Source organism: Nyctereutes procyonoides, unplaced genomic scaffold, assembly GCF_905146905.1.
Source record: "Nyctereutes procyonoides isolate TBG_1078 unplaced genomic scaffold, NYPRO_anot_genome, whole genome shotgun sequence".
NCBI lineage: Eukaryota > Metazoa > Chordata > Mammalia > Carnivora > Canidae > Nyctereutes > Nyctereutes procyonoides.
The window spans coordinates 22477655-22499143 of NW_026575135.1; the positions used below are offsets into that span (position 1 = coordinate 22477655).

The 21489-nt window shown below is 42.2% G+C and overlaps 1 protein-coding gene across 1 annotated transcript in view; it reads right to left on the reverse strand.

The window, feature by feature from the left end:
- The window catches only part of UNC13B (unc-13 homolog B), a 227314-nt gene that overhangs the window by 10283 nt on the left and 195542 nt on the right, over positions 1–21489 (reverse strand). Inside the window, exons 14-25 of the mRNA XM_055301919.1 lie at positions 21157–21376; positions 19990–20217; positions 19260–19401; positions 17220–17389; positions 16641–16756; positions 16158–16321; positions 13676–13826; positions 12329–12397; positions 10811–10900; positions 10321–10449; positions 5141–5268; positions 4419–4504 (exon numbers count right to left, since the gene is read on the reverse strand). Of these exons, the coding sequence (XP_055157894.1) occupies positions 4419–4504; positions 5141–5268; positions 10321–10449; positions 10811–10900; positions 12329–12397; positions 13676–13826; positions 16158–16321; positions 16641–16756; positions 17220–17389; positions 19260–19401; positions 19990–20217; positions 21157–21376 (1693 nt within the window). The remainder of the gene's footprint in view (positions 1–4418; positions 4505–5140; positions 5269–10320; positions 10450–10810; positions 10901–12328; positions 12398–13675; positions 13827–16157; positions 16322–16640; positions 16757–17219; positions 17390–19259; positions 19402–19989; positions 20218–21156; positions 21377–21489) is intronic.

Sequence of the window (21489 nt, forward strand, 5' to 3'; positions counted from 1 at the left end):
GTCTCCTTCCTTCCAGTTCAGTAACCCACTAGGAATGGAGGCAGTGTTGCTCTATCATCCCAAAACTCTCTAATTGCTTCCTTCTAGGGACTGTCAAGTTACTGTATTTATATAATTTTCTCTTTTTCTGTCAATCCTTTATCTGTACTCTGGTCCCAAAACCCAATTTCTCTATTAACTTCTGTGGTATAGAAAGTAACAGAAAAACCACTGAAACACTGGTCATACTTTATTCTAACAACTCCCATACAGTCATGCTCCAGTAAAGTTGCTTGAAGTTGCTGTTGTGGGGTAGTAGTACAGGGGTGGTTAATCTGTCAAAAGGGCCAAGGGCAATCAAGTCTCTAAACCTTCTCTTGGGGACACCTGGGTGGCTCAGCAGTAGAGCATCTGCTTTCTGCTCAGGGCATGATCCCAGAGTCCTGGAATTGAGTCCTGATCCCTGAGATCGAGTCCTGCATCGGGTTCCCTGCAGGGAGCCTGCTTTTCCCTCTGCCTATGTGTCTGCCTCTCTGTGTGTCTCTCATGAATAAATAAATAAAATCTTAAAAACAAAACAAAACAAAAAAAAAACCAACCACCTTCTCCTGCCCCTGATTTCCACATTCTTCCTTCTATGCATCTTTGATCTTTGAAGAGTTCTTTCAACCTCAAGATTTCAATTATCCAGCTTCCTGATATCTCCCCCAAATCTCTCTTTGGTTCTGGTACTATTTGTCTAAGGCTTTGATGGAACATCTCACTTTGCCAGAATTTAACTCTAGTCCCCATTTTTCGCCATTTAACATCTCCAGTTGAAGCTGAACAGAGTATACACACACTAATTATAGCCTCTTATTCAATGCTGAGCAACATCCTCAAGTCTTCTGTTTTGCTCTTTATTCCCATCCAATTAAATCACCAATCCCTATTGATTTCACCTCCAAAACTCTAGAATCTATCCATTTTTTTTTTTAAACAGTCACCTGCTTAGGTCTTGTTCCCACCATCTTTAATCTGTATTACTACAATAGTCACCAATCTGGATTTCCTCCTCCAAACCATTTTCCATACCATAGCCACAATGAGCGGCCTTTCCATGTTATACACTTGATACACATGGGATTGCCGTTCAGTGACTCCAAACTGCCTTAGGATGGAGTCTAAAAGCTTGAACATGGCTTACCACCTTCTTTATGATCTGGCTGTCCTACTTTTCTATCTTCATCTCCTATTTATCTCTTCCCCCTACATTGTAATGTGCCAGTCATACTAAACTACTGCTTCCAGTTCCTCAAGCATGACAGGTCTTTCTAGACCTCACATCTCTGAACATACTGTATCCTCTGCCTAAAATGTTCTGCGTCTCTCCTTCCCATAGCCTACAACCTCCCTTCCCTACTGGCCAAGTCCTACCATCCTTCAGGTTTCAGTTTGTATATCACTCCTCCAGGAAGCCTTCCCAGGTCCTCCTAGAAGCCATCCCAGGTGTGGATTACACTGTTCTCTCAGCACCCTACCCTTATTCCTTTTGTGACATTTATAATTTTGAACTAGAACTGCCAATTTATAAGTCTGTTGTCTAGACTGGTGTGTGAGCTTCTCAAAGGGCTGGGTCTATGCCTCATTCATCTCAATGGGGTTCCAGCAATTAGCACAGTGCCTGACATAAAGCAAAATATTCAATAAGCCCTTAAGTGAATGGGCTGAGGATCTGCTGCATGAAGAAACTTTGTTCTATATTTTAATTAGGATAGTGGTTATACAAGGGTGTATATTTGTCAAACTCATCAAATTATACTCAGGGTATTTTCATTTTATGTATGTATATTATACCTCAATAAAACGGACTTAAAAAAATTGGGCGAATGATAGCATTTTCACAGTTGGAGTCAACACTATCCTTTTATCATCCCAGTCTCCAAACTTTTCCTATTCTCTTGCTCTCCACTTTCTGACAATCATGAAGTCTTGTTACAACTTCCAGTGGCTATCAAAACCCATTCTTCCCTTTCCAATTCTCTGCTCTAACCCCAACCCCATCCCCTCAGCCCTAAATTACTACAGTATCATTTGCAGTCCCTGTTTCTAATCTCTCCATGTTCCAGGTGCCCCATTTTCCACTGAGGTGAAATCTTATAAAAATGTTACTGTGTAGGGTGCTTGGGTGGCTCAGTCAGTTAAGTGTCTGCCTCTTGGTTTTAGCTCAGGTCATAATCTCAGGGTCATGAGATTGAGCCCTGTATGGGGCTCTGCACTGGGAATAGAAACTGCTTAAAATTCTTTTTCTGCCTCTCATGAATAAATAAATAAAATCTTAAAAAAAGAGGGGGAGAAAGAGAATTTTTTTTTTAAGATTTTACTTATTTATTCATGAGAGCCAGAGAGAGAGAGAGAGAGAGAGAGAGGCAAAGACATAGGCAGAGGGAGAAGCAGGCTCCTCGCAGGGAGCCCAATGTGGAACTTGATCTCCGGATCGGGATCATGCCTTGAGCCAAAGGCAGATGCTCAACCACCCAGTGGCTCACCCAGTGTGAGCCACCCAGGCATCCCTCTCCCTCTGCTCCTCCCCACCCACACATGCTCTGTCTCAAAAACAAAAAAATGCTATTTGGCTCACACTGCATCTTTGCTCATGAGCCTATGGGGTTTCTTACTGTCTTTAGTAAGATGTATTCAGTGCCAAGTAAATGCCAAGCAATATGCTAAGTATGTTACATGTTACTTCGTCAGCTCAATGAAACAGATTTTATGGATAAAAAATGCAAGTTCACAAAAATTGGTCTAAGAACATATTGCTGATTAGGTGGTGAAAGTGAGATTTGAAACCAGGTCAACATTATTTCTTTTAAAGCAGCTTTCAATCCTTTTGTGTTTGTTGTAAACATTAGCAGAACTCCCCCTTCAAAAGAAATCTCACCTAGAACTCCATGTAAGATCGATAAAAGCAGAACTGACTTAACTAGCACCAGGTAAAAGGCCTGAAGCCTAGTCGCCCTCTCTTCTCTCACCCAGGTATTCCCTTTTCACTTAGCTCCTAAGATACCTGTTTGAAAACCCCTGCCCTACCTCATACTATCTGTCTTGTGAAATTGATTCACTTTTCAGGGGTATTTATCTCCCCCCACCCCCAAAAAAGAAAAACCCCACCAGAGCTGAGCTTCTTTAAGAACTGGGACCATGCTACCACTATACTCCCGCTCCCCCTTTTAGGCTTGCTGAGTGCTACTTGCAGAGGGGACAAGTGACTTCTTCACTGACCTGAAAGGCTAAGGCCTGGGCTACAGCCACAAGCTTGAACCGGTGTGGGCAAGAGGGAGCCACTGCTCTGGGGCAGAGTTACAGAAGATGCATGTCCAGTCTCTGGCTGTCTCAAACTTAACACAGATCTTCAAGGTTTCTTTTGACCTCAAAACTTACTGCTCCTAAACCTCAGAAGTTTAAGTCTGAGGGTTACCCATTTTCCCTGCCACTCCACCAACATAAAAAATCCTAACTCTGCTTTGTCCTTGCCTCAGACTGCTCCCCTTCCTTTTAGGTCCACTTGCACAGATTGAGGAGACAGACTAACATATAAAGACAACGAGAATGGCAACTAAATAAGTGAACACAGAAGGGTACAAATGGGAAGACTGGATACAGGCAGACCATGGTATCTTTGTGAACCAAAGTGGGAAATGAATAAAAGAATAAGCTGAATGAACAAGATGAATAATAATTTTTCCATGATTCTGCTTTTTTTTTAAATTTTTATTTATTTATGATAGTCACACACACACACACACACACAGAGAGAGAGAGACAGAGAGACAGAGAGGCAGAGACATAGGCAGAGGGAGAAGCAGGCTCCATGCACCGGGAGCCTGACGTGGGATTCGATCCCGGGTCTCCAGGATCGTGCCCTGGGCCAAAGGCAGGCGCCAAACCGCTGCGCCACCCAGGGATCCCCATGATTCTGCTTTATATGAGAAGAGAGGGAAGGAGTATCTTTCTGGCTCCGTCATACCAATCTAGAACAGCTTTTAAGGAAAGCCAGGCCAGGCAGTCTCTAATAAGAGAAAATAATCTTATCTGTGTATTTTAGGTTCTATGATTCTTTAAGACTATAAGGATAAACCTCATAAGATGTTTCATAATCCAGGGAGGGGTCCACTTGAGAATACCCAGCATAGGAAGAGTTGATCTTTGGGCTGGCGAAAGTCTTAAACAGGCACTTGCTCTAAAGCTGGAAGGGAAAATCCATATCTACACAGCCATTTCTATTATTAATTTAGCTGAACCTCTGCCTACCTAAGGATTCCTAAGGGGTAGGCCTGAAATTTCTCTTTTCTCACCATACCATGCACCCAGAGTTTGTAATTGTCTGGGAGAGTAAAGCGATAGAAAACAAGGTGCTTGGGCTGGAGGCCTACAGCCCATTGCCTTGGGCACACCCTTACCCTCCAGTGCATATTTCATGTCTTGGGCAAAGAGCTGCCACATCACTTCTGCGCTGACTTTTCCCACATTCAATTCCTGAGGAAACCTGGATGATGGAAGAAGCCACAGTCAGAGAAAAAAGTAAGAACTATTTGATTTGACTGATTCCAAAGCTAATGTACCTAATCTCATAGAGGTCAAGTTGAAGAGAGGAGAAGCCTGGGAAACAGGACTAGGCTCAATCTGGAGAAAAGGGACCTAGGAGCCAGTGGAAGGACAAGTGGGGGCAAAGGATTTCCTCAGGCAAGTTGGGCCCAGGGAAGAGGATGCCCAGGAAGCAGGGATTTGAGGCCCAGAGGAGGAGTTGAGGCTAGAAGGCAGGCCCAGGGTAAAGAAGATGGACGAGAAAGTGCAAGGACGTGGGCATCAGAAAGCCCACTTTATTCACAGTGGACAGACACATACACACATGGTCTCTGGATCCCCTGGGACTCCTATGGTAGCCATTCCCAGGGGCCTCTCACTCCAGGGAGGCTGGCTCAGTCTGGGGGGGGGGGGCATTACATTTCCACACCTGTCTCCAGAAACAGTTACTCAAACAGATACAAGGACAGAGGGACAGATGGACGTACAGGAGGAAGAGGTGGCACTGCAAACACACAGAGATAGGAAAGAAAGAGGCTGTTAGACAGATCAACAAGCCAACCACCAACCACATAGGGCCAAGTGGGTTGATACGCACTGGTTCAGAACGAGTGTGTAGGAATTCTTATCTTCCTCTATGATTGACACAATGAGCGTGATGAGTTTGGGCCAAAAATCCAGGTTCCGAATGCTGGGTCCTTGTTCCTCTGGAGGTAGCTCCTGTTTCTTGTTCCAAAGGAGATAGTGAGAGTCAGAGTAGAATGCGGAGAATGTCTCCAACCTTCCTCTTTCTCATCCCTTACCCATACCCCTTCCTCTAGAATCAGGTACCATTCTTCTCCTAGGGCCCATCTTCCTCAAAACTGCCTATGTTCTGTCAGAGGGGTGACTGTTGGGAGGTCCTCATACACAGAGAGTCCATCCAAGAGAACTTCTCTCCCCAGCTCCAGGGGAGATATGATATGATAAACTTCATCAGTCTAGGAGACATAAGAATGCCTGTCCCCCTTCCTCATTCTCTCAGTAGCTGTGAGTATAGTGACTCCTCAGCCAAAGTAAGTTGCCCCTCCAACCTCACTAAATAGGTCTAGTTCTGTGTGACCCCTACTGGCAGTCTCCTGTGACACCTCCCCTACATCATCACACACACACATATATATACATCTCATCTTCAAGTTCTACAGGAGCTACTGCACAGAGCTAGCATGCAACTGGTCCAACCTTCAGTGGGTTTAGAACTTCCCTTAACCTCATGAATGCTATTAAGAGGAAGAACTATATCTAGGAAGGTATTTGCCTAGTTGGATAAGAAAAGGTCTTGAGGAGCCAAGAATATTCAATGGGGACAGGATAGTTTCTTCAATAAATGGTGCTGGGATAACCGGATATTCACATGCAAAAGAATGAACCTGGACCCCTATCTTATATCACTCACAAAAATTAACACCAAATGGATTAGGGACTTAAATACAAGACTTGAAATCATAAAACTCCCAGAAGAAAACATTGGGGAAAAAGCTCCTTGACAATGGTCTTGGCAATGATTTTTTGGATATGACACCAAAAGTACAAACATCAAAAGCAAAAATCAACATTTGAAACTACACCAAACCAAAAAGTTTCTGTAGAGCAAAAAGAAACAATCAACAAAATGAAAAGGCAACCTACAGAATGGGAGAAAACATTTGCCAACCATATCTGGTAAGGGATGAATATCCAAAATATAATATCCAAAATATTAGCAGAAAAAAAAAGATTCTGATTTAAAAATAGGTAGAAAACTTGAATAGACATTTCTCCAAAGAAGACATACAAATGCCCAGCAAGGGGTACCTGGATGGCTCAGTCAAAGACCTGACTTTGGCTCAGGTCATGATCTCAGGGTTCTGGGAGGGAACCCTGCATTGGGCTTCCCACTCAGCAGGGAGTCTGTTGTCCTTATCCCTCTGCCCCTCCCCTCTTTGTCCACCCCCAACCCCCTCAAATAAACCAACCAACAAACAACAACAAATGCCCAGCAAATACATAAAGAAGTACTTAATATCACTAAACGTCAGGAAAATGCAAATAAAACCACAAAGAGAGGTCACCTCACACCTGTTAGAATAAATATTTTCAAAAAGGTAGGAGATAACAAATGCTGGCCAGGATATGGAGAAAAGGGAATCCTGGTGCACTCCTGGCAGAAATGTAAATTGGTAGAGCCACTATGGAAAACAGTACTGGAAGTTCCTCAAAAAATTAAAAAGAAAACTACCCTATGATTCAGCAATCCCCCTTCTAGGTATATATTTAAAGGAAATGAAATAACTATCTTAAAGAGATATTAGAACCTCCATGTTTATTGTAGCATTATTCACAAGAGCCAAGACATGGAAACAACCTAATTGTTCACCAGTAGATGAATGGATTAAAAAAATGTGGTATATAAATATAGCAGATTATTGCTCAGCCATAAAAAGAAGGAAAACCTGTCATGTGTAATAACATGATGGACCTTGAAGGCATTATGCTAAATTAAATAAGTCAGAAAGAGAGATAAATACTGTGTGATCTCATTTCGATGAAAAAATCTAAAAACCTCAAACCCATAGAAAGAGTGGAATGGTATTTGGCAGAAGATGAGGGGTAGGGAAATGATAAGATGCCGGTCAGTTCAGATGAGTAAGTTCTGGGGATCTACAGTATAGCATGGTTGACTACATCTAACAGTACTGTACTATATACTGGAAAAATGCTATAAGGGTAGAGCTTTAATGTTCTCACTGTAACAACCAATTATGATAATTATGTGAGGTGCAGACCTTACAGTGGTAAACCTCTCACAATATATACTTGTATCAAATCATTACATTGTACACCTTAAACTTACACAATGTTATGTGTCAATTATATCCCAGTAAAGATGGGGGAAGAAAAAAGACCTGGTTGGGTAGAGGTAAAGGAATACAGTGGTGAATCTCAGGAAAACTCTACATTCAGATCCTAGACAGGACAAGTAGGGGACACTGCACAGACACTGGAATGGACATTTATCTCTCACCAGGACAGAAGCAAAGTTGGAACCATCCAGAAGAAGAGGAATAGGACTTTTACATGGGATGTCATCACAGTTTCCACAGTCCTTAATAAGCCTGTATTACAAGGAAGTTACTAGAAACCAGGACAGCACCCAGAGAATGTGGATTCCGCCTGCTTAATATCACTTAAATACATCTCTTCAACTTTTTCTGCCACTATCAATCCTTATTATTTGATGGTCTCCTAATTGGTCTTTAATCTGCATTCCAGTCCTCTTCCACAGTTAGTAATCTTTCTGCAAGAAGAATCTCACAGTGTGACTCCTCTGCCTTCAATGACCTTCAGTCAAGGCCTTCAATAAGTTTAAACTCCACTCCTTGACACAAAAGGCCTTCAGGATATGACCTCTCTCACAACCCCACACCTTACCAATTCTCTTTCCTTATAGCCATTACCACCCCCCCCACCACCACTTACTTAGTGCTTATTAGGTGCCAGGCACCCTAAGAACTTTACATGCATTATTTCATGTAATCCTCCCAACAACTCCATTGGGTAGAAATTATCATCTTCATTTGACTGAAAAGGAGACTGAAGGCAGTGAGGTTATATGACTTGCCCAAGGTTGTGTAGCTATAAGTAGTAGTACCAAGATCTGATCCCAGATAGCTGAACTCTAAAGCCTGACACTGTAACTACTCTAATTAAGTTGCTTATATTTCTTCAAATTAACATACTCATTCACAATTCTGTGCCTCCAAATGTTCCACTACCTCTATCTGATATCCCTCTCTTCTCCAACCCCTTTCATTACCAACTCCTACTCATTCCTCAAAATTCAGGTTGAGGGATCCCTGGGTGGCGCAGCGGTTTGGTGCCTGCCTTTGGCCCAGGGCACGATCCTGGAGACCCGGGATCGAATCCCACATCGGGCTCCCGGTGCATGGAGCCTGCTTCTCCCTCTGCCTGTGTCTCTGCTCACCCCCCCCTCTCTCTGTGACTATCATAAATAAATAAAAATTAAAAAAAAATTCAGGTTGAGCTTTACCTTTTCTGAAAAGTTTTTCCTGATACCCCTGGTCTGGTTAGATGCCTCTCTTCTCGGTTCCCAGAACACCCTCCATGAACCTTTAGCAACTACAGTGAAATGCAGTAATAATAAATAAAAAACAATAAATCTAGTAATTTGTGTCCCTACCCCCCCAACAAACAATGAGCTTGCCAAAAAAGAGATGTGTCTTAACCAACTTTATATCCCTATGTGTTCAATTTGTTAAGGGAAGAGTTGGATAAATGAACCAATGACTGAAGGTGAGTAGAAGGGAAAAAAAGACACCAATGGTTAACTTCAGTGTAAATATACTGAGAAAAATGAGTAAAAAAGTTGGTAAAATTCAAAGGCTAAATAAAGTGCCTGAATGGTTTATAAGCTCTCTTTCAAAGTCCAGGTTCATCTCATTTAGGGAATAGAGACTATTCAGATAGATCCCTGCATAGTTGAAAAATCAAAGCTGACAACAGTGTCTTCAAAGCTGAGAACAGTGTCTTCCCCAACCATAGATGAGTGACAGGAGTCCAGAGTGTGGCAAGCTAAACAAAGGCCCCGGGAAAATCTCCCATGAATTTCAGAATAAATGGGATGTTTTACAAAACGTGAAAGGAGGAAGCCTTAAAGATAGGGCTGGCACAAAAAATACACTTGGGAACAGGAGAAGGCAGTGTGAATCAGATTTTAGTCTTTACTGAGGTGTTCCAAGGAAGTATTACAAACTGGATATATTCACCAAAGGGTAAATAAATGTCCAAGAGATTTAAGTTGTCCTCCCATCATTTGCTGTCCAAATCCTACTGCCTTTTAAGGTATATATCAAACGCCTGTGTTTTATGTAGCTTTTCCCAATACCTGATCAAAAGTGACTTCTTTCTTCTTGGAATTCCTTTAATTTTATTCTCCTTTCAAGGCACTTCAAACAGACTGCTTTCATTAGAGTGATATATAGGCTTATGGACTTATTGAAGGAGCACTATGCTTTCCTCAGACCTGATTCAATGCAATACATATTTATTGGACTAAAGGAAATCTGTTTTGCAAATGTATGGTCTGCAAGAATTATTAAGACAGAAACTCTAATCTAGTCCTAGACCCAAAAAGAAGTCCTGGCTTTGAAATGAGAAAATAAAAGATACTATTTGGAAGGATCTAGAGAAATAGACATAGTCACCAGGTACTAGGTTAGGATGTCAGCGTAAAACAGGTGAAGCAGCTCAGCCTCACAGAAGGATAGAGTCAGCCTTGATAGTCAGCTGATGAATATATCTCAGAAGACCATGCAGTGCAGAGAGAAGTGGTCAGAGGGAAAATAAAACATCCACAAGCAAGTAGAGAGACAGCTATGGATCTCAGAGGAAGGCAGCCTGGAACAAATTAAGCTTGGGGGAGAAAACAGATTTTGAGATGGACTGAGAATTCACCTACTCACCCCCTAAAACTGCTGAAATTTTGGTCACTTACATTAGCACCAAACTAAAACTTACTGTTGCCACTTCTGTTCAACTCAGTTATGTCACATCTTGTCCAATGGTGCTTTATCAATCCACAAATGCCTCACATGGTCTTGAAGGTCCTCACTCTACACTTTATTCACCCTCAAGAACATCAAGGACTTTGTCTTGAGCTCCCTTCCACCATAACCACAGTAAAGAAAAACCGAGGATCCAAGAGCCACTGACAGTCCCTCCTGATCTTGAACCTCTTACCAGCTGGTACTGGCGACTATACAAGTCATGGCAGTTGTTGAAGATATACTCATATGTGGAGTTCAAACAGGCCTTCACACAATCCTTTACCACTTGGCTGGCTCTTGGAGGGCTCTGCAGTTCTTGTACCTGCCAATTAATAAAAGAAATATGGGCCCATGGTCCTCCTCATCTGAGTGGGATCTCCTCCTAGAATTCCCCTCAAATCCCTCCTAGAATTCTCCTCTACTCCAGATCCCATCATCTCTCGATGGGTCCCTGGACCTTGCCCTAGGATGAAATTGCTAGGATATCTGATTGACAGAAACACCCAGCCCATCCCTGTTGATCCATGGTCTTCTCAGATGTAACCCAGGGGACAGGTGTATGGAAATGTGGACTTAGAGGTGATGAACACCATAGCCTCAGATTGTGCCCAATGATTCTTATTCTCCATGTTCCCATGCCCAGGTGCCCAGTCCACCATCATCTAGCCCAGTTTATCTCTTACCTTCATTCTGAAGAAAGTAATGCTGGTCAGCAAATCCACTGTTGACTTCAAGTCCTGAAGCCGCTCAGGGCTTCCAGCAGGGAAATTATTCTGTTGCAAATCAAGCACATTTAAGAAAGGAACAGAGAAATATGACAGCCTTCCTTGCCAAAAGCAATGACATAAAAAGCTTCCTTAACTGCTACCCACTGGGATTTTCCCCAGTTAAGCTGAACAAAAAAGCTGTAAAACTACAGGTCTTTCTCTATTTTCTACTGACACAGAGAGGCTCTTGCCAAAACAAGGGGTTAATAATCCCCAGCCCCGAAAACAACATTTACTACACCAGCCCTACTTCCCCTGCAATGTGTGAGCATTTGCACAAATCAACACAGAGACACATATACACTTATATACACACACTTTTCTTGGGTGAAGATTCTTATACCCAAAAGTTCAAAAGTTCTTCAAAAGTTACAATGTAACTGTATATTCCACAATATAAGTGGAGTCACACTATAGACCAGACTGAGATCAAGGATATATACTTTCTATGCAAGACACCCTATCTATTCCACATTCCAGAGCCAGAAAATGAAAATGGCAGAGCTCTGAGCAGATCTGCTTTGGATTGAGTTCCTTAGGACCTTCCCACCATGCCTCACTTCATTCCCCTTGGCATGAGTTTTAGGAGGAAGCTGCCAAGGAGAGCTGAAGGGAGATACTGAGCCACTCTCCTTTTTAAGGGTTGCTTTTTTAAACCTTTAAATGGCTACTTATATGCCAAATATAAGATACACAGTCAACTCTCCATTATTCATGCAAATGGAGGACACTGAAATTGCAGATAATTAAAACTCCACTTCTTTTTGACTTTGAGGTTATTTTTATACTTACTTTTTAATGTGGATATATTGCCTGTTCTGGAAATTCACTTTAAAGCAAGTAACAAAGCCATTCTAAGAAGATCTAACTTAGGAAGAATTGGGAAACTGCCTATTTTCCTGTCCTGCCCTGTCCCAGGTACCCACCCTCCTAGTAAATCTATTTCCTCTCTCCATTCTAGGAATGGACATGACCTCTGCTACAAATGACTTGCCCAAGCCAAGCTACTCTTTCTTTCCCCTTAGCCAAATTCTCATACCTCCCTTGAAAACTAAAGAGAATATGGGAAAATACAAAAAAGAAATATATGTATCTAATTTTTAAAGGGGCATTTCTGGAAGAGATTATCCTCAGGAGACTCCCTAATGAGAATGTCATCAGAAAGTTTGATAGAGGGACATCAGTGTGGTTGGAAAGCCAACTACCCATTAAAAAAAAAAATCAGCTACACCTGCTACTATTTACACACTGCATGCACGGTCCTTGAAGTTTGAAGAACCACAGACATCAGTGGCACTGGCCATTTATGTAGGTGTGATGACAGGGACCAATTTTTTTTGCCTTCAATCTTTATAGCCAAGATTGGACTAGAGTCTCCCTAGACAGAGCTTGATATTATCTGTTTTTCCAACTCACAGTCATGTCTTCACTCACCCTGTAGGTAGAGAGGTCAATCCTCAGTGAGTTGTGCAGCTGGTCCAGTAGTTTTACAAATCTCTCTTTCTGAGGGTAGGAAATAATAGGGAAGAGAGAAATAATCTGAGTTCCCTAGACTGTAGCAGAAACAAAACCATCTCTGGATGAGGAAACAACTCTCTATATAAGAGTCAACAGGAGATGACCCATGTACCTTCATCCTTTTGGGACTCTAACTTCTCTAAGTCAAATAAAAGGAAATTCAAAACATATTCTCCAACTTGTTCCTGAGTCTGTGGTCTCGTGACTTACCTTGAGGTAGCTCTTACCAGTTAAATAGCCACAGCCTACCAGTAATGGTAAGAGGAGGAATAGTGATTCATTTGGAAGGTGATCAAGCAGACCTGAGAGAGTATCTCTCTAAACCATGTTCCACATCATTTTCCTTAGTTTATACTTTTTTAATGTTAAAATAAGTTATACACACTTTTAATAGTTGATTTTTATAGAAAAGGTCTAATTAAATGTGGAATCACATGTTATATAGGCTGTTGGTATAGCACTCCTAGAATTCATATATTGATTATATTATAGATCATTAGGTCTTAAGTAAATATATATAATGGGATAAGATAATGGAATACATATTTGAGTAGGTTAGTCAATGATGTTAATTATCCATAGACTCTATCAAAATAAGAGAAGGTGGTTACTAACAAAACAGGGCTCAGAGACCCAGTAGACTTGGGAATATCAGTAATATTATTCCTAAAGAGGGTAATCTTTGTGGTGGGTCAAAGATATTTCATTCAGTTTATACTGAACTTATGGCAGGTGACATTCCAAATAAAGATTCAACTTCTCAAGTGACTTAAAACAAGGAAAGGACATATCCTAGATAGGGTAAATAGTCCAAACACTAGGAGATGGGACAGGCTCAGGAATATACTGGTATCTTCACTTAGACATCAGTTTTGAGTGGTATGAGTCAGAGTGAAACAAAATAATGTTAAGAAAGGTCCACTTGTGGACTTGCAGGACTAAGGACTTTAGTGACTCAACCAAATTCTTGGCCTAGAGAGGTTCTGCTTGAGCCCAGGTGGCGCTCCCATAACCACAGTGATGCTATTCCACTTTCTCTCATTTATCCATGTCTGAGGAGAATTCATTAGTAGGTCTACCTATCTATAATGAAATAAGGATAGTCTATCAGCATAGTCTACATACCCATAAGGAAACAAGTTAATCTAAGTGGCAGCTCTCTGAATTTTAGGCAAATCAAACAACTCTGTAATACCCACTGGGAAAAATCAAATTTTATTGACTGATAACAAATGAGTAAGTATATTTTTACATCACACTCACCCCAAAGTTGGAGGCTGCAAAGCGATCAGATGCAGAGACATTGGTAGAGGCAGTTGTATGGGCATAGTAGGCATTGATGTTGGCCAATAAGGTGCTCATCACTGCAGGCACACCAGGACACATGTACTTGGATGACAAACATGCAAAGTGCCTGAAAAATAGCATCATCAGCCTCAAAGACTCTTCAGGACTTGCAGCAAAAAACAAGTAATTAAAAGAGCTCACTGGTATGTATAAGCTTCTAATCACCTTGGCGTACAAGGATCTTCATAATTTATTCATTCAAATATATAATCAATGAATGCCTACCACGTGCCAGGCCCTGTGCTAGGTGCTAGAATCCAAATATGTGATAGCCTGGCAGAAAAAGCAAGTTTCAGAGTCAATAAGCCAAGGCATGCTATACAAAACCACTGTAAAAACATACAAGATGATCACCTCAATCAGAATGGCTGGGGGCTGAAAGGGATTAGAATAAGGCTTCTCAAAGAAGAGAGAGTTGAACCAAGTCTTAAAGGATTAGTAGTAAATAATCAAATGGAGAATGTGCAGGCAAAGGCAAACTGAATTGCAAAGACAAATATATTCATGAGGTTGATTCATTTGGGAAACCTTAGTTATGGCTACTGTTCAGGTGTTTGATAGAGAAAGACCAATAAATGAGAGAAGCAAGGCATAGAATAGTTAATAGAAGAGTTTATCCTCAATACCATGGTAAATTTTAATATGAGGCACAGTGTGATCAGATTAGTCTTTCAGAAAGGTCCCTTTGATGATAAATTGGAAAAGAAGGCTTGGAAAGAGATAAGACTAGGAAAGAAAGAGCAGTTGAAGAGTTACTGCAATCATTCAGAAAAGAAGCAATGAGGCACTAAATGGAACAGAGAAATGGTTAAAAATACAGACTCTAGAGCAAGAGTGGGTTTGAATCTCAGCTCTACCATTTACTCAGTGACTTTGGATAAATTATTTAAGCTTCTCTATGCCTGTTTTCCTACCTATAAAATGGGAAAGATAATGATACCCCTCATAGGGTTAATATGAGAATTAAATGAGTTAAAATTCATAAAGTGCTTAAGCCAGTGCCTGGGACATAAGTAAATGCACAAGGGAGCCTGTTATTACTACCATTATTATTGTGCTATAGCAACAGTGATAGATTAAAAACATTTTTAGGAAATAGAATCCAGGTTTTAGAGTTTGGATGTTGAGAGTTAAAGAAGTAGTAATTAATATTGAAAAGTTTAGGCTGATTCCTAAATTTGTGTGGACACCTGCACAGAAAATTGTTCCATTTATTAAAATAGGAAATAAAGGAAGATATCAAGTATTTGGTGGAAATGATGTTGATTTGAAATTTAGCCATACTGAGGAAGCAGCTGACAATGATCTGAAATTCAGGAAAGGGTGTGATCTGGAAAAAGAAATTGGGAGTCCCTAGCCCAGAAGTAGTGGTTAAGGTTATAGGTTTGGAGGAGATCATACAGGGAGAATAAACAGAGTAAGAATGGTAGTAAAGCCATTCTCAAACCTCATCCCTCACCATATTTCTTCTCTCCATCTATAATGAACTTGTAATTCCTTGAATATTCTATGGTTGGCTGTATCTAAGTACTCTAGCACATGCACTACCAGAAATGCTTTTCTACTTTTCTTATTCTTCAAGACTCAGCTCAAATATCAACTCTTTAATGGCTTCTCTTACATGCCTCCCCTAAAATTTTGATGCTCTCATAATATTCTGTTATTACTTCTATCATAGTACTTATCAAATTATATTGTAATTGTTTGTTTACTAGTCTCTCTTTCCTACTAGACTGAGTTCCCCAAGCACAGAGGCCCTATCTTATTCATCTTTGTGTTCTCAGCACCTAGCACAATGTATGACACATAGAAGGAACTTGATAAAAGTCTATAGAATAAATGAAGCACATCCAAGGCAATAGTTATCCTTTGCTTACCTGGGGCCGCTTCCTGAGCACAGCTCTAGTGGCAGCCTCAGCAATACACAAACAATACCTCTTTTCTCACAGTAGGCAAAAATTTCTGTCATAGGAGTCTTGGTCAACTCCAGATACAGCTGCTTTCCCTATAGTTTAGTGACCTCTGTGACATCTAGGCCAACCTATGAAAGCTTGTCTACAACACACATATACATAAGCACACATGTGGTACTTCCTCAGGCATGTGATGTTTGGGCAAGTTTGTCCTGGCATACTCTCTTATGTCCTCTGCCCCTCTTATCTCTGATCTGTGGGGGAGACAGATAAATACCTTCTACTTGAATTAATGATAAACATACTCCCTTTATACATATGTTTTCTTTGCCTTGGGGTATAGATTTGCCTCACCTCTGCTCAGGGAGGAAAGCAGCAAGTCACTGCATTCTATCCCACTAAGGACTTGTTCACTCTCTCAGTGTGCCTTCATTAGCCTCCCCAAAAGTTAGCCACCACTTCCCAAAGCCCCAGGAGAGTCTCACGTCATGGCCTGATATATGGACTCGATGCCATAGCGCATGGCAAATTCATCCACAATTTCTTGGGCAGTCTCATCAAAGTACACCTTCCATGCATCGTCTCCGCGAGCCTCAGGGATCAGGACTCCTCCACTACCCTGAATGTCTGTGAGGTAATGGAAAAGGTTCTGCAGGAGACAAAGCAAAGGGAAGAGTTAAATACATATCAAAAACAAAACCAAAATCTGGTGGTAAAGTCCAGGAGAATGTGAATAGAGTTCCAAAGAAATTCTTTCAAGTCATTGATAGTTCCTCCTGTGGACCCAATAGGCTGTTTTTATATTAGTGAAAGAAAACTAAGGCTAGGACTATTACTTGGGCTGTCCAGGGTAACACAGTGAATAAAAAACAGGACTCAGATCTTCACCCATCCAGCAATTTCATATACTGTCAAGGGCCCTTCCCAGCACAGTTTTCTGACACCCCATCTACCAACAGCTGGCTCACCTCATGGAGACACGTATACTGCACATGATATGGCGCTACTTTCTCCTCTCCCTTGATCTCCACACTGATTTGTAGTCGGATAGCCCCTGAGACAGCTGATTTATCTGTCCTCTTCTCTAGGAAGAAAAGAAGACCCGAGATTGACGCCAATGCAACTACAGATAGCACAGACAGCCCCCATCCTGGCTTCACCCAAACAAAAAGAGGCACTGATCTAAGGGTTCACCTAGTAGGGTGAACTTACTTCAGCAACCACATCGTCCACAAATACCCCAAATATTCCCCGTAGAAATTTTCTTATGCCATTAAGAGAATAGGGACCTAAAGACATTAGAGGTGAACATGAAAATTAAAAGGGCTTCTGAAATCTGAAGAATGTTCAGCCAGAGTAAGTTCCAGCCATTTCCACTCTTCTGTCCTCCATCTCTACTCATGATCAGTTCTCTGTTGGTAAGGCAGACTGTATAGAGGAATGCTGTAGGGACTAAAATCATCATGGTTTTAGTAGATAGGATTTTCCCTAGATTTTCCATTCATGCTGTCCCTTCTCAGCAACTTTCTCTGGTCCTCTTTCCTTACCCAAGTTGTACCAGACATCCATCTCGCCACTCAGTGTCCGAACCTCAATAATGGTTTGGCCAAGGAAATCATCGGACTCTCGCTTTAGCCGTTGCTTTACTCTTGACTTGATGTCATCATCCTCATCCCATACACGTACCTTAATGCGGTCAGAAGAGTTGTGGCACTCACTGTGAAAGAAACAGGCCGGCTCTGTTAGGGACCTTGATGGAGTTTTGGGAGGGAAATGGAAGTACTAGGAATGGGTGCTGCTTGATTGGTCCCTCTGCAGAGGAAGAGAGGAGTCAGGGAATAGTGGTACTAAAGTCGCAAGTGAGTCAAACTATCCTAGTCAGCCTGGGTGGCTCTACATACCATTATCCAGTCCTTATTTCCTTGACACAAGAAGAGTGAGGGGGGGCGAGTAATTAGGATCAATTCTGATTACCTCCACAGCTAGCTGTATTAATACAAACAACAGGTGGACAAATGCTATACAGCCCTAGGAAGCAATTGCTAGTTCCCTTCCCAGTCAAGGTGTTACTGGTCATGATACGTTGACCTGGTCATATCTGCTTAGGATTCCATCTAGCTCCTCCCATCTATCTAAGTAAGTGCTTGTGAACTTCAATCATTCTTTAAAACCCAGCTGAACTGTCATTTTTCTCTATGATGTTTGCTATGGAAAAGGAGTTTGGCCAGGTACACCCCCATGCTCTCCTTCCCTCTCAGGTGCTTACTGGGTGCTTACTGCCTCATTCAAGAGTTATACTGGATAGAATTTGCTGCTTCTTTCTCTGTGTTCTCATAATATCTTTGCACATTCCATTAAAATAATATAACTAATGGTCTACTGAAAAATGGACAAATCAACAAGGAGCTTCTTGAAGGCAGGAACTATCTTACACATTTTTTTTTAAGATTTAATTTATTTGAGAGAGAGAGTGCATGTAAGCAAGCACAAGCAGATGGAGGGGTAGGAGGAGAGAGAGCAGCAGATTCCTCACTGAGTAGGAAGGCAGACACAGGGCTCGATCCTAGGACCCCGGGATCATGCCTGAGCTGAAGGCAGATGTTTAACTGACTGAGTCACTCAGGTGCTCCACATCTTACATATTTTAGATACACAATATCATCTAGTGTCTTGTATGGAATAGAGGTTTAATACGGTGTTTGCTAACTGGATAAAAGCAGGCAAAAGTGACTACAGAGTCAATTCATTTAATCATAAAAATAATTCAAGCAGAAACCACTCAGATTCTCAAAGAAACTGTGTTTGCCCCCACCCCTGAACTGCTGCCTCTGGAGTGGAGGCCCATTGTACTAGGCCCCAATCCCTTTCCACATGAGTTCTCCAAGAAGCCAACAGAAGAAGGTCTCTACATAACCAGCCTGCTTAGACTAATTCAGACTCTAAGTCCTGGTCCTAGGCCTTGGTGTAACAAAGCATCTGGATTCTCCAAACATTAGTCCATGTCGTAGACTAGAGCGTGCCATTTTTCAACAACCATCCCTTAATGTCTTATGAACTAGTCTGTCATAAAGTGAAACAATGGAAAAGGAGCAGGAGTAAGAGCTGAGGCAGGAAAAAAGCAGAGCCTCTTAAAGGAAATGGAAACTTCTCCAGATCCCAGATTTCTATCTTTAAGACAGAACTACCCAGTTGTAGGACACAGACATTCCTTCCCAACTCCCCAGAAGAGTCTAATCCTTCCTAGGCAGGATGGCAAGGCTGAGAGATACACAATAGGTTAGCCCTTGGTTTTGTCATTGAGCAGAAGGAAAATCTTTCTAATACTAGAAAAAGCAGTATGGAGTACCCATGGGCCCCTTTAATAGCCCTAGTTAAGACAAGGCCTGGATAAACTAACCCTGATACAACAGTCCATTCAAAGAAACCCAGGAAATAAATGGTTGCTGTCAATTGAAGCCTGCAAGAAATGGGTTTTCTTCAGTGCCTCTGCCCCATCTCTCTTAGAATCCAAGCCAAGAAAAATAGGATTTAATGCTGCTTCTAAAATACATACAGTCCCAGGTAAGACAAAGCCCTCTGTGACTTACAAATGGAACTTCTCTTCCCAAACAGGATTCAGGTTCCCAAAAATAGTCTTGGTACGCTTCTTGGTTTTGCCCACTTGCACAGTCACATAAGGGTCACTGGATCCTGTCTTGTCCTTGGCTTGTAGGCCCTGGGCACACACCACTGCAACCCAAATAACAGAGGAGGAGGCTTTACAGTATGCTCTAGAAGTCAGAAGTCCTCCATAGCACCACTCATATGTTCTCCATCTTAGAGCAGTCTCTATCTGCTCCTTCAAACGAATGCCAATCTCATTCTTCCACAGCTACGCTTAGTCCTGGGCCACCAGTCTTTCTCTCAAAGGTAGGCCCAGAATCCCACCTCCTCATCAGAGCCCTAACTGACCACTTATCCCTGTCTTGATACGTACATGCTTCAGCCACACCCACTCAACTAGTAAGCACTAGTTTAACGATTTCCTGATCTCCTACCTACCTTCTTTCCTCCACCTTCAGCTATTGTAATATCAGTATATAACATCAGATTGTTACCAAATCCTTCATTGTCATTCATATTATTTGTAGATGCTACTCTTGTTCTCCCAATATCTAATGGCTCCAGGGTCTCGGAGAGGAAGGAGGCCCTCCCTCTTCCCTCAGTTCTATCTTCTTTCTCTCTAGCTCCTTGCTCCCTGAAACTCAGGATGCTTCTTCCCCAGGTCCCTCCCCACAACCTGGCTCTTCCTGTCCCCTCAAACTGTGGTCTACTCACCAGTGATGGTAATTTTGGCTGACCATTTGGAGGTGCCATCCAGTACACTCTGCTTCACTGTTTTCATCTGTTGCACATGGGCAACTTTGCTCACAGTAAAGACATCTCGGATGACCTCAAAGATCTCTGGCTTATTCCGCTCTCGGATCTTCATGCGGTCCTTCATCGCCATGATTATGTTCTGGGTCCGGTCCTCAGCTCCATGTTTAGAACTCTTTTCTGCAGCCCCTGAAGGATGGCCAGAGATGGAAAGTAAGTAACAACAGGCCACCGATCAGACCAAGGGTCAAGCTGAGGAATGAGGCCTGGGAGAGGTCACTGAAAAATGGAAAAAGCTTAAGAAGACTGGGATAGCTCTGGGAAAAGTTTTTTTTTAAGATTTATGTATTTATTCATGAGAGACACACAAAGAGAGGCAGAGACACAGGCAGAGGGAGAAGCAGGCTCCTAGCAGGGAGCCCGATGTGGGCCTCGATCCTGGATCCCAGGATCACGCTCTGAGCCGAAGGCAGACGCTCAACTGCTGAGCCACCCAGGCATTGAGTGCCTATTCTCCCAATTCCATGATAGCAGCACAAATTGTTTAATTGTTTAATTATTTAATTATTTAATCAGAGCCTTGGGAGTCTGGCACATTCTCCTCTGGGACCTCTCTATCTGATCCATTTGATGCTTCTGTTCCTGACACTGTCTTCTAAAAGCTGCCTCTATAAGCAAGGAAAAAATGCTGCCTTCTCCAGATCCTAGAGTCTGTACTTCAAGAAGTTCTTCTGTGAAGCCTGGAACCTCACAGAACTCTCTCTTCTCATTAGTTTTGGTTCCCAATTAATGCTCTAGTCATCTGGGCAATATGGCCACTGCAGTGTGTATAGTACTCAAGCAGATTCTCGTTCAACTGAATCCTAGAAGAGATCTAGTTCTGCCAATGGCTACAGAAACCACAAAATATATTTTCCTAAAGGAGTCAAGAGTGCAATAAGACCTATTATTTGGAAAGGAAATGCCCTTTGACTCAGGACCCTAGTTTCTTTGAAAAAAAAAAAAGAGCTTCATAATCAGGTAGACCAGAGTAATGACAGTTTAGCCATCCTAGCTCTTTGTTGCAAGACTATTTCAGAGAGGCCCTGCTGTCCCCTGCCCTACACCTCTCACCACAGGGACACTCACGCTGCAGGCAGTCGGCGTTGAGCAGGTCTTGGCACTTCTCATGGCACTTGACTCCACACTCGCTGCAGCGCATGCCCTGCCGGGCAATGCCCCAGAGCAGACCTTCACACTCATAGCAGTAGGTTGGGGTAGTGGCTGTCCAGACTTCAAAGTTGTGGGGTGTGGTGCACGAGATTGGGTAGATTAAAGCCTGCAGGGTTTTCTTATACACATGGGATTTCTGAAAGACACAGACCCCCATCACCCACCAACAAATTTAGGTCTCTGCTGAGAGATACCAGAACTGAGATCCTTGCAGGGCAATCAAGACCCTGGTTTCTCCTCTGGCAATAA